Here is a 13459-nt window from a genome sequence, read left to right as displayed (position 1 = left end):
CTGCCCTCAATGAAATAGAAGCTGACAATGAAATAGACAGAGAAGCTAATTCACACAAGCTAACTTTTTAAGACATCAAACAAGGCTTTGCAGACCTGTCCATCAATGCTTATGTAAAGTATATGTTCACTTTTTAAGTACATATATATATATTTATTACAGTGTTATCCCACCTTTTGTCAAAGGAGCTGACAGTGTTCTTAAGCCTTCCCACCTAGGGCTGACCCACCCATGCAGCAGACTGAATCCCCTGCTTGTGGTAGTAGAATGGGAGGACTGACAAATTGCATGCCAGGAGGCTTCCCGATGGCAGGTGTTAGCTCTACGCATCTGCTATAACAAACGGCTGTGTTCTGAACTAATTGCATGCAGTTCAAAGCACAACCACTAGATCTGGGTCTGGATATACCTGGTGAGTGCTGGGAAGTAGCTTGTAAAGATTCAACATCTTGGGACCCAGGTACCTGGTTCTCTTGCATGAACCAGCCTGGTTAATAACAGCCTTTCTCAGAAGGTCTTTTGGTGCCCCTGCTATTGAAGTGAATGAGCTGCATGATCAAGCAAGTTTGCCTCCCCTCCACACCCCACCTGACACATGCCTTCCATTTTTTATAAAAGCCAAACATAGAATAATATAGTAATTGCAGTTTTTCATGCCAGACAGGAACATCTTCTGCTAACTATCTGTATGTCAAGATTCTATTATGATACAGCAGCAGAGCCAGAAAAAGAGGGTAAGTTTACCCTTTAATACCAGGATGGGGAGTTGTACAGCTCTCATCATCCCTGACCATTGGCCGTGCCGGCTTTGGCTGCTGGGCCACCAATGTCTCCACTCCTTCAATAGAAAAGGCAGCAATCATTTTAAAGTGGTAGTTCTAGATGTTTGGGATCAGATCATGATGGAAGCGCTTAAGTTACATCCTAATAACTCAGTGTAACAGATGATTCAGCAAATGTAGAAATTGGCTTTTTATTGTGATAACATTCAATTTTTGTTAAGATTACTGCTAGCAGAAAGGAAATATATAGAATGCCTTTTAGCATGGGTAACCTTCCCTCTTTCAAACTTTTTACTAAACTGGTAACTATTCCAGTTTTGAAAAGCATATTCAGTTTAATGTGTGCATGCTTTCTATTGAATGTTATCACACTAGAGATCAGTTCCCTGTATTCATATGAATTCAACAGAAAATATATCTTCTGTTATATTTGGATCTGTACTTCTGCTTTTCTTTGAGTATGATCCTCATGATTTGGTAACATGAAGCTTCTGAGTTGGCAGCAAAGATAATCTTCCCCTCAGTGGTATTTATCAGCCAGGTTCACACATCACAAAAAGCAACGGTGGTTTCTTATCCTTGTTGGACTTCAGTATTGTTTGGACACAGGTGCAGCATTTCTGCCTCCTGCCTTTAGTTACCCAAAGCCAGAAAGAGAATCAATGGTCTGTTGTAACATTTCCACACTTCCTCAACACTGGCAACGGAACATTATCCCCCATCACTGCAGAAAGCAGCAGGCTAGCTTAGGTGGCATGAGACAGGACATATGACCCACAACTCTCTGCCAATATGTTGACACCACTACTCAGCATCTGTTGCCGGAAGTGACTGCATCACTCTGCTTAATGGTAGGGCTGGCCTGGGAACGGAGTATCTTGGCAAAGGGTGTGGGTGGTTAGAAAGCTGACCAGGGATGCCATTTATGGGGGGGAGGGGGTATTTTATTAGGTACAAAGAGACTGCAAAATTCTATTGCTACCAGTTTTTATGTGTTTGCTAATGTAACTTATTTAATGTGTAAAAGTTTCTTTATAAACTTAAGAAGTTTCCCTAAGCTCTATAGCTCATAAAATTTTAAAATGTGATTTTAAAAAGAAGACATGACATTGTGATAAATGTTTTGGTCCTTTTGAAAGTTTCATTCTCAACAAGCAGAATCAATGCATATTTTGAGAGCAAGACTTGGTGTTTGTGATTGGCACCAGATTGGCTCCATCTACTGGCTAGAACAGTTTTCTACAGATTTTGTCCAGCAGCACCTATTCAAGCCTGTTAAACAGTCCATTGAGATACATTCCATTAAGCTAGGCAAGCTATTTCCTTTCGTGAGTGAATAAGTCCTTAGATGGACTGATATGTTAAATGATTGCTTTTGGAGATCTACCAAAATCCGGAGATTGCTGTGGTGTGCTTTTGTTATTTGCACTGAATGAAGAAATAAGTACCTGAAAATGAATTCCAGAAGAGTAGCTGGGCTAGTCCTGTTAGCAGCAAAATGAGCATTCTAGAATCTCACAGAGAGCAACTAGTTTATTGCAGTGTAACTTTTCACTCATTTTCTCCATAGCTCTCTCCCGGAAGTAAGTCATACTGAGCTCAGTACAGGCATGCCTAGGATTACTCTTAGATGCACAAAGTAGGGATGTGCATCAGGTTCAGATGAAGCTGTTTCTCATGCTTCCTGTGTTGAAGTGGGGTGCTTTCTGACGCTACCAGGCTGGAATGAGGCTTTGTGCCATTTCGTTCTTGGAATTACAGACATTCTGGGCAGTATCTAGCACTCTGTTTGTGTGAGCAACCTCTAGCACTACGCCAATAGTACAAGCTGGCACTATGGGTTTCCTTGGGAAACTTGTCACTCATCTTGTGCTAATACTATGCTAGTGGTGTAAGAGGAGCAGCAGTGTTGGGTAATGTCTCTGTCACTTAACCAAATGGCATATTTTAGTATGCTGTTGAGGGAGAAAGGGAGTGCAATGGAATGGCTGGGAGCTCTGCTTTCTAATCCTCAGGCATGCTTGAACAGGGGACTTCACTCAGTATGCTTTGAAGGAGGATAAGGATGAGACTGTGAGATGGCTTCCAACAGCACCAGCCTTCACTAGGAAAAAGTCTTAGACTGGTTTTCCATGCAGGAATGTGCTGAAGTTGGGAAGTCAACTTCCTTTCAGCTTCACAGCCTCCTGCCCACTTCCCGTCCAATGGTTAGAAGCAGGACAAGCCTGTTTTTTCTTTTCTTTTTCTGTTTCTGTAGGATCTCATCTATGATGAGCTGCTTTCTGTGCATTATTTTAAAATATGCTAAAGAAATTTGCATCAGTTGTGCTGTTTGTGCATTAAATCTATGCAAATTAGTAAATCATAGCGTTTTACACATTTTGTAGAAATTGGCAGCTAAGAAGCATGTGGAACTAGCAAGATTTCCATAACATCAGCTGATTTGCAAAGTGCACTGGGTCAATATGCAATGGAAAATAGCATGTACAAAACATGGAAAACACGGTGACTTAGACAATTTGTGTAAAGTTCTGCAAAACATGCAATTTGCACAAATTTCCATAGTGTTTTTTAAAAGTGTGCAAATTTTGACCTGTCTTAGAGATTGCAGTCTCCAAACAGGCTTGACTTACCACACAGAGAGGCAGTGCTGGTGAACAGGAAACTGGGGAGCCAGATCATGAACATCTGTCCAATTCCATCCCCCTCCTCCAGATTCCTCAATATACCTGCACTTATCCATCTGAAATGTAGCAGATTTCTTGCCTGCAGACCCCTATGTGACATTTGCTGGTTTTGTACAAACTGCCCCAAAAAGCAGAGGGGGAAAAATGAAATGAATCACTTCTCCTTTTATGGCGCTACTGAACCTGCAAACATCATTCAAGTTGGACGAAGAGAAAAATATTACAGCTTTTTAAAAAATTGAATACTGGTTAATATGAAAGGAAAGGCCTTGGTTTTCCTAATCTTGACTCAAGTATGGTAACTGAATCAAAGTTGACAGTTTCTGAATTGGTCTAAGCCAAATTGGACTGCTTTCTGAATTACTGGATTGGGATTCAAATCAATATGACAGTGCATATTGTCAGTACACAAAATATATGGAGATGTAGCTGAGGCTTTGCTTATACTGCAAACTAAGGACCCAGTAGTACCCTTGCCCAGCGTCCATTCATTTTGGTGGGGCCTGTGCAGGAAAAGCTTCAACATGATGCCCTATGTTAACACAGTGAGAACTTTATAATAATAAAAGTGACCATGACGGTTAGAGCACTGTACACATCATAAAAGCAACACAATGCCAACTGCTAGGTGTTACAAGGGAGCAGCCCCACTGAACTGTATAGTCTTACTTCTGAGCAGGCACGGTGCTCCGCTGAAGGACAAGTTCCAGTGGATTCCTCCCCCAGCTGCCATCATTCAGCAGTCAGTTCACTAGGTAGAATCTGATGGGAACGAGGACAATTCCATCGGCTCTGCTGAAAGACCAGCTTCACTGGGCTCCTCTGCTCTCTTGAATGTTTCCATTCAGGCTGATCATTAAAAACTATTTTATAAGTGTAAGAATTGGTGCCTGAATTTGCTTGTTTTCCTCTGCACTCTTTGCCCTTTTTAATTTTTGTGTTATGCCTTTTCGATTATAAGCCTGAAGGCAAGGATTGTCTTGTTTTATTGACTATATGTAGTCTGCTCTAGGACCTTTCTGGCTGAAGAGTGGGATCAAACATTTATTAAATAACAAATAAATTAGCTGGATTTCACATTTTATGTAGTGGGACTCTTCTTGAAGCCTTCTGAATGAAATGCCTGAAAATAGTCTTGCTTTCAGCTTCCTCTTCATCCTTCCACTAAAGAAATTAGTTACACATACATACCACAAACATCACATGTATTATATTTTTCTAGCTTTTGCCATATGAGCTTCTGTTAAAGCACCAGTCCAGAAAATGTTAGTTGTAGTTAAATTCTGCTAAAATAAATGTAACAAGTTAATGTTCTAAGCTTAAGTCCTATTCATTTCAATGGGCTTTAAACATGATTAGCTCTCTCTGGATGGGAGACTATCATGTATTGAGTAAAAATACTTAGCAAAAACTATTTGTTAATGTATGTTAAGTAAATAAAAAGATTTCATGTAGTCATGCTGTCTTCTCTAAAAGTTCTGTGAGGTCTTTCAAAATTCTTTTCTTCTTGTCAGAAGAAAAGAATATCATGTTCCTATATCATATGCCTGTGAATTACCTTCGCCTTTGTGATACTGTCCTATAGGTATGGAATATGCTCTGGAAACTGCTTCTTGGATCTTCTGAGAGCAGATTATATAAAATGTCCCTATCCAATGCATTTTCAATAATTTGCCTTTGTAATAAAGATTTCCTGCACACACAGGCACAGACTTCAATACAATTTTAGTATTAAAAAGAATGGGACAAAAATCATCTTGAACAAGTTTCCTAATTTAAAAAAAAGGTTGTCATAGAACCAAGATAAAAGTGTTGTACCTAGTTTTGTTTGTCTTTCCCAAAAATATGTTGAATATTGTTCAATGTGTGATCCTTGTATTATTGGTACTGCTACTACTTCAGCTATTACCAGATATACACTTAGTGTTGTGAATTATTTTTGAGTAAACGTGAAAATTATTATGGGTTTGTTTTTTTTTTTTACAAAGGCAGAAGAGGGCACTGTTGTGCAAGGCAAGTTTAGTGTTCTCTCTGTGTGTGCGTGCGTGCGTGTGTGCATACTTGCTCATGCACTTCTTTAAAGGGTTGGAACAGTCCTGACTCGAAAGAGTAAACTATTTACATTGTCTTCTGGCTTTAGTATGTGCTCTGGAGAGTGTAATGCACCAGCTGATTTGCATTGTCCTTTGTTAGAGATTCACATGTCTTCTTTATTCAGAGTTCAAGAGATGAAATATCTCCTCCTCTCTATTGCCTCAGAAAGATGGGGATAGGTTTGCTTGTTTATCATTAAGGAATTCATTGGCAATAATGCACATGCACCATTCCACTTGCTCTGCTTGGGAATGGGCAAAACTTTGCTTGCAGAAGGTCCCTTGTTCAATTCCTGTCATCTCCAGGGTGGGTGGAAAAAAAGTTGTGCCTGAAACCTTGGGGAGCTTCTGCCAGTCAGCATTAACCGTACTGGCCTGGACTATGGTCTGACACAATATAAGGCAGCTGCCTATGTTATTGTGTCATGATATTATCCATCCATATCCCCCTCCATACTGAAATTGCTAAATGTTTGGTAGACTGTAGCATAACAAAATGTGGTGCACACTGTTGGGAGTGAGAAAGGTAGTGGCTTTAGGTGCACATTCTCAGGGGGTCCTGGCTGGTCTTTGGACGAAGACAATAACAAAGCAGCAGCAATGCCAGGTTGGGTGGAGGGACTTGGACTGTGGGCCATAAGACACTGAAATAAGAGAAGTGGAGATGCTTATCTCAAGGCCAGATTCCCCAGGTGGGCAGGCAGTCTCTGGGAATAACTATGATGCACAGCTAGCAGGCGGGGACGTGGACCAAGAAAGTTTCTCAGATTCAGACAAGGAAAGCTCTTGACCCCATGACACATTGCCAACAAAGGGAGGGGGATACAATTAGAGTAGGGGTCCTCAAACTTTTTGAATGGGGGGGTCTGTTGATAGTTGCTAGTGGTGGCCATGGGCCACCAAGGTGGTGCCAGCGGGGATGCACAGGCCGGTGTGGGCACATGCGAGGCAAGGTAAGGCAGAGACCGGGGGGGGGGGGCATGTGGGGTGAGGCACTGGCTTGCTCACAAGGAGATAATTTCCAAGCAAGTCCAAAACAATCTCCTCACAAGCAAGCCGCCACTGGGTGTGCCCACACTGAGACATCGGCTTGCTTGCGAGGAGATCGTTTTCTCCAATCAAGTCCAAAATGATCTCCCTGTGAGCAAGCTGCTATCAGGAGCACACACGGCGAGGCACTGACTTGCTCACGAGGAGATGATGTTTGTTCATGTTTCTCAAAGCATTTCCAAAATTACCTCCTCGCGAGCAAGCTGCCTGCCCAGCAAGTGCAAAATGTGTGGTGCAGGGTGGTTAAAAGGGAATGGCGAGCTGGATCCGGCCCGCGGGCCTTAGTTTGAGGACCCATGAATTAAAGGATTGGCACACAGAGGAGGCATGCTTGCTTTCAGAAGGTCCCTCCTGAATGGATGGGGCCCAGGCATGCTCATAAGGAGAGTTCCTGGAGGTGATTACTAGACTGGGTTCAAAAAACGGCTCTGAATTCTCAGAGATTCATTTTGGGTGTTTGTGCATCTGGAAAATGCTTTGGTCAATAAAGAGCATGTTGCAAGAAAGGTCTGTGGCTTTGAATGTCTGAAGGGAGAAAGTCTAGCTCTGCCTCCTCCTTGTGAAATTGCCACCAACAGATTGCATGAAAAACACTGAGGAGCTCTCCTATGACACGTTGCAGCAGAAGCTGGACAAATGAAAGGCAGAATTTCTCCATGCCTAAAATGTAGCAGTTCCATTTCAGATGCATGTGAAGCATTGTGACTTCTTGCACATACTCTGCAGCTTGAACACTGTTGACACCAAACAGGGCAATCTTTCCTCATCCCCATATATTTTTAATTTTCTTTCAGAAATCTGTCTTGTGGAGCAAAGAACCTCAAACTAGAAATTCAATTTGTCTCTTTGCATCCACACTATTTTTATTATTATTAATTATTGGCACTGCACCTGCAGCTGTATAAGGAAGCCAAAATCCTGTTGGCATGTCCTAGGCAGGACCTATCAAGGGATTACATTCTGGCCTATGCTAACTGTGAAGATCTTTCATAATTGCAAAACTAGTTCTTTAATGGTGGATGTTAATGGATTTACTTACTGAAATGTGCTTCCTGGAAGTACACATTCTGTAAACAATAGGATTAAAAAAAAATACATAGTGCTCAAATCAGACCTGTGTGTGCAGGGGAGCGGAATTGGGTGTAGAAACTTTTGTAACAGTTCAAGTCACTGCTTCTATCTTCTCTCCTGCAGACAGACCATATGTTGCTTACGGACCAGGGGGCCTTTGCCTTTGCTAGGGCCATGGGTGTTCCTGAGGTTCCTGGAGAGTCATTAATCACAGAAAGGTCACGAGAAAGGTGGAGGAAAAACCTTGAGACCAGTTCAAGCCCCCCAGAGCTGCAAAAGCAAGTATACACACTGGTGTTTTGGCAAAGTCCTGCCTGCTCACATAAGTTAAAAGGGAAAAATGGGGGGGGGGTGTATGGCTAGATTCCATGGCTACTAGTTCTGATGGCTGGATGTGATCTCCAGAGTAGGAGGCAGCATACCCAGATGCATCTGGTGAACCATGGTGGAAAACAAGATGCTGGATCTGATGGTCTGATCCAGCAGGGTTGCTGTTATATTCTTAAAAGATATAACACAGAAGAAGTGGGTGCAAAATGCCAAAAATCTCAGCCTATTTTAGCTTAAAGCTCTTAAGTATTTCACCATTATAGAATGTAGAAAAACCCCCAGTAGGAGGAAGTGAGGTGTGGCTACTTGGTGAACCCCCGAGGGCTGGATGTAGCACACGGGCCTGAGGTACCCAACCTCTGCATTATAAAGCATGCACTGGCAATCTTCTTTCTTGCCAAGTATGCACAGCCTTTCCCAACTCTAGGGCCCCTGTGTGGGTTTCCCCCAAATCTGTCATCAATCTATTCGTCCATCTGTCATCATCCATGCCTCCTCTGTTCAGATCCATGCTTTTCAGTCCACTATATTCTTTATTTCCCACTCCTTCCAAAATTGTGGGCCAAACTAGGAAGGAGGTCCACGCCACAGGCGATCTAAGAACAAGTTTCCTACAAGTTTTTTTTCTGTGTTTTTGTTTTAAAAGAAAAGATTAAAGCAGCCATATCAGGAGGAGGCCTCATACACCACACCACTAGGTTTCTCCTTGTAAAGTGTTTTTCAGTAAAATTTTCCTCATGTGTGGCAAAGCATGCAGGTACCATTCAGTACCTGTGACTGCCCAAAGTATTTGGCATAAATCCAGGGCTACAGAGCAAGACTTCTCTATGTTTTCTTCTGTCCTGAAGTCCTCTCCAGAGGGTTGCCCAGTCCCTTCCACCTCTGGTTTTCATTCCAAGAACACCATTGTAAGGAAATGAAGGAATGATTGGGGTGCACTGATGAAGGTGCCAAACAAATCAGCTTTATCAAGCTGAAAAGGAGCCCATCAATTAAGGTTGCAAAAATTTTTAATTGCACAAAATGTACATCAATTATTTTATTCAAAAGCTGCCATCTTGCAGAGCAGGCTTTATAAGGTTAATTGCAGACTCAGAAGTGCATTAACCATGACGTGCCTCTTTAATTTGCATGCATTTCCCCAAATAAGTGGACCTGTATTGAAGTTTGTGGCTTCAGTCTGAAGGTTTCTGTTGCCTTTTCATACTTGGGAAATGCTACCTGTGAGAACAGATGTGGTGTTCTTTTGACAAATGCTCTCCGGTCTTCAACTAATTGTTTGAAATGCTATTTTTGGCAGAGACCTTGGAACAGTTGGAGCCGTTGCTATCGACAGTGCAGGAAATGTAGCTTGCGCAACATCAACAGGGGGACTTACTAACAAGCGAGTTGGCCGTGTTGGTGATACAGCATGCATCGGTAGGGGAGAACAGTCACGGAAGAAGAGTGTCTCTTTTTCATATCAAGTGAAACGCATAGGAATGTATGAAAATTGTATTTCGATCCATGAATCATTCAAACTTGCCTGTTTGCAACCCATACATGAACACAAATGGATGAGAGTTTTTCAAAAAAATGTTCATGCATCGCAAAATTGTGGAGAGTTTTTTTTAATGTTCACGTTGAAATGTGCATTTTCCTCCAATATGAGCATTTTAAAACTTTTTTTCAGTGTGGGGACATGTGCAGTTTTTTGAAATAAGTACTTTTCCACTGGAAGTGCACATTTTCCCCATTCAAACTTTCTGAATGGGAGTGAGCCAAAACAAGCTTTGAAGTGAAATTCAGATAATTTCAGCAAACTCAGACATCCCTGCTTCTCCCAACCTTAAGTAGCAGAAAGGTTGTAGTCTAAAGAACTGAGCTGAGGGCTTGTGGTAGCCGTTTCTGCTACCAAAGAGGCAAGCCACCTTTTTATTCAAATGTTATTTTAATTGTTAATATTTATTCATTTTATTCTTTGGCCAGGGTGACTTAATTTATATTGTTAATTTATATTATTCTATTTTGAAGTTTGTTTATGGTTGTGAGCCGCCCCGAGGCTTCGGCGAATGGGGCAGCATAGAAGTCTCCTAGATAAATAAAATAAATAAATAATAAATAAATAAAATCAAGCAGTGGAAATGGGAAGTACTGAAGCAGAAATGGCAAGCAGAGCTTGGATTCTGAATAAAAATGAAAAATTACATTTTTATTGAGCTGTTCCTTGTTCTGAAGTGACAATTTGATAATTTTTTCATGCCGAACAACAAACCTCAGAGTTAGATGGTTAAGGAGTAGAAAAAGGATGTATTTCAAGATTGTCTATTTAGATACACTCACATGAAATATATTCTCTATAAGTGCTTTTCTTGTGGGAGCAGGCATATGTTTTGTCTAATAGGACTTCTGTGAGGAAGTAATCAGGGGTGCTCCTGAAAAGCTTCTAAGAACTAAGAGAGTAGTTGCATACACATAATACTTTACCACTAGTATACCACATGTACACTGAATAGATTGGGCTCCTTACTTTGGTTATTCAGTTGAAATTGCAAATAGAAAGCTATTTAGTAATTCACAGCATTAGACTTGCTATTGCTTTTGTTTTAAATTCAAATGACACTCACGCCACAAACAATTATTACTCATAGTTCCAGAACCATTGTTAGCTTGGCAGGCTGTTTGAAGGACATAGCATATTAGCAAATGTTATCATCCACTTACTATGCTGTTAGTTTAAACTTTAATTTTTGTTTTGCAATCTGTAGCTGAGAGTTAATCAGTGTATGTGAGCGAGACAGACCATGTAAAATGCTCCTACACAGTTCCATCCATTAAAAATTATTCATTTACCTCTAGTAACCCTTTGTTGGTTGACAGGCAGTAAGGTAAAGAAGTTGGGAATCAAGAATAAAGGAGGAGGAAAAATACATTAAATATATTGAATGGTAGTTTATTGTATGTGAGCAAATTCAATAGATTTGTGTGTCAGCTTTAATAGACTGAAGATTTCTTCCCAGATTTTAATAGTTCCATTAGCCAAAAAATAAAAAATCAAGAGAAAAAAGCAGGAAGACACCCATTCACAAGAAATCTTTTGAGTGATTGTTGGTACTTTGTCTCCTTTAGTGGCACATCATCCATTTGCCAACAAATCAGTATGCAAATCCAAACAATTCCACTTAGTTGTCATCAACAAACATAAGAAGGAAGCACCCCTCCCTCCCTCCCTCCGTGTGTGTGTGTTTCTGTGTGTGTCTGTGTGTATGTATGTGTTTTCTTTTTTTGGAAATGCCTACATTGTAAAGGCTGCCCTTGCACAAGTCTCCCTATGCTTATTCTTCTGAAACGTGACAGGTTTGATCCCTTCAGAAGTTGCAATGGTAGGTCTCTGCAACTTGCATCCAATTCTGCCCAGAAGTAAAAATGGGTATCTGCAGTTCGCTTTAAAAAGAACCCAAAATATAAAGGTGCAGAACACAATACCACCCACACCTGATGTTTGGCAGGCATAAGCCTTTTACAAGGCACTGCTGTTTGTCCAGAATTCAGCCGCTCCTGCCAAACAGGAGAAAAAATTATAGCTGTTTGTTGATTTCCAGCGATAAGTGGGAGTCATGCAAATTGGAAGAGGCTGGCCTTCAAATCCGAGTAAAATCAGGCTCCAAGGGAGTCTTTTGGTCCTTGCACATTCCTAGTACTTACTGTGCTCTCTGAAAAAATATACCTCCGCAGTAATCTGACTTCAGATGAACACAGCTATTTAAGAGTATTGATGTTTAATCCTACCATTCAGCTGCACCATTGCATCCTACCATTAACTGGTTCTCTCTGAACTTCCTTCCAGTGGAGCTTGGTGACTCCAGTGTACATGGGCAGTGTACCTACTCTGGGTTTAGTCCAAACTTTACAGAAGGTGGAAATGGTGTTCAGCACCATGGATAGCTCCTTAAAGTTCCGACTGCAACCCTGAGTGAATACCCTGCCCTACTGCCATTTAATCCACCTGTCCTCACTGCTGACTTCCTTTGATGTGGATGTACAGTGTATCCCGCTTGGGTTCTTCTAGTTCACAAAAGATAGGGAGGCTGCTTTGATCATTGTTTTAATGTTTACTCCACAGTTGATTTGGGATGTGGAATATTGAATGCACTCTTAACGTTTTTGCTTTGTCTTTGATCAGGAAGTGGTGGTTATGCAGATAATAATGTTGGTGCTACCTCTACCACAGGCCATGGAGAGAGCATTATGAAAGTAGTTCTTGCAAGACTTAGCCTGTATTACATGGAACAAGGTAAAGCTTAAGACTTTGATAGTCCCAAATTATGGAGAGTATAGAATGACTCCATCTCTGACAGCTTGTTGGTTGGAATAGTTTATGGTCTGTAATTTCAGTGCCACAAACATGTACATAGGAAGTTATCTGGATATCATTCAGATATTGAAAATGCAGCAATGCAGTGTTTACTTATTCATTCACAGGTTTATGTTATAGAAAATAATATATGTTGTTGTTATACACCTCAAGTCTTGGAGTCCAACTAAAGTATAAGACATTTCTCAGACTACAAGGCATATGAACTTGTACATAATTTACAGTTATTTTTGCAGAAGGCCTAGTTATATATGGTTGGTGGCTACTCAAGATGGGGGTGTTGGTATCAGCACTCCAATTATGGAAGTAACTCTCTGTGGAGTCATAATATCAGAATAGCCCCTTCTTTATTATGCTTTAGATGGGCGATGGAGAACAAAGTGTTCTGTCAAGCTTTTACTGGTTTCCAATGTCACTTTCTAGTTTTATACTAATGAATATTCTGGTTGCTGTTTCCATTTTATTGCTATACCTTCCTTTTTATTGTGATGGCGTATTAGTTTTACTGCTGTTTTATCTGAATTTTATATATCATCCTGAGTGACCAGCAGGAGTAGTTGAAATGTATAAATATGTCAATAAATGAAAGCATGGGATGCCAGAGCTCTTGTAGAACGAAGGAAAAAGATATGTCACAGGTTATCACCTTCCACTGATTATAGATCTATTTTCTACTCAGGGCTAAGTTTACACTAGCCCTGGTCCAAAGGTACATTTTTGCAATTTCATAGGCAACAGAAATTAGCTGGGTAAATCCATCAAATCATTTTTAAACACCAGCGCCTCTGACTTCTGTTTTAAAGGAAGGTTATGTGAATGAAACAAATTGGGCTGATCTGTGAATTGATCTGTGTATAAAGTGGAAGTGTGACGATGAAAAATAGCTGGCAACAAGATATTCATGGGACTGTAACATAATCTGGCCACAGATGACCCAGCAGAGCTTTACCGCCAATGTTATCCCGGCACTCGATTTATATTACAGCCTATAAACTTAATAAACTGGCTTGCTCCTCTTGAACATATCCAAGCATGCCCCCGTTTTTTTTAACACTAATCTGCATTTGCAGATATTACAATACAATTCTGACA

At 40.8% G+C, this 13459-nt stretch overlaps 1 protein-coding gene across 2 annotated transcripts in view; it reads left to right on the top strand.

Annotated features, from left to right (window-relative positions):
• ASRGL1 (asparaginase and isoaspartyl peptidase 1) overlaps positions 1 to 13459 on the top strand; it is a 39287-nt gene that overhangs the window by 18595 nt on the left and 7233 nt on the right. For both annotated transcript variants that reach the window (XM_044422116.1, XM_044422115.1), the window contains exons 4-6: positions 7807 to 7961; positions 9314 to 9432; positions 12176 to 12286. In XM_044422116.1, the coding sequence (XP_044278051.1) occupies positions 7807 to 7961; positions 9314 to 9432; positions 12176 to 12286 (385 nt within the window). The remainder of the gene's footprint in view (positions 1 to 7806; positions 7962 to 9313; positions 9433 to 12175; positions 12287 to 13459) is intronic.

Source organism: Varanus komodoensis, unplaced genomic scaffold, assembly GCF_004798865.1.
Source record: "Varanus komodoensis strain SLA01 unplaced genomic scaffold, ASM479886v1 scaffold12, whole genome shotgun sequence".
NCBI classification, from domain to species: domain Eukaryota; kingdom Metazoa; phylum Chordata; class Lepidosauria; order Squamata; family Varanidae; genus Varanus; species Varanus komodoensis.
Note: the sequence above shows the minus strand (reverse complement) of the source record. Positions and strands in the feature narration are given on the sequence as shown.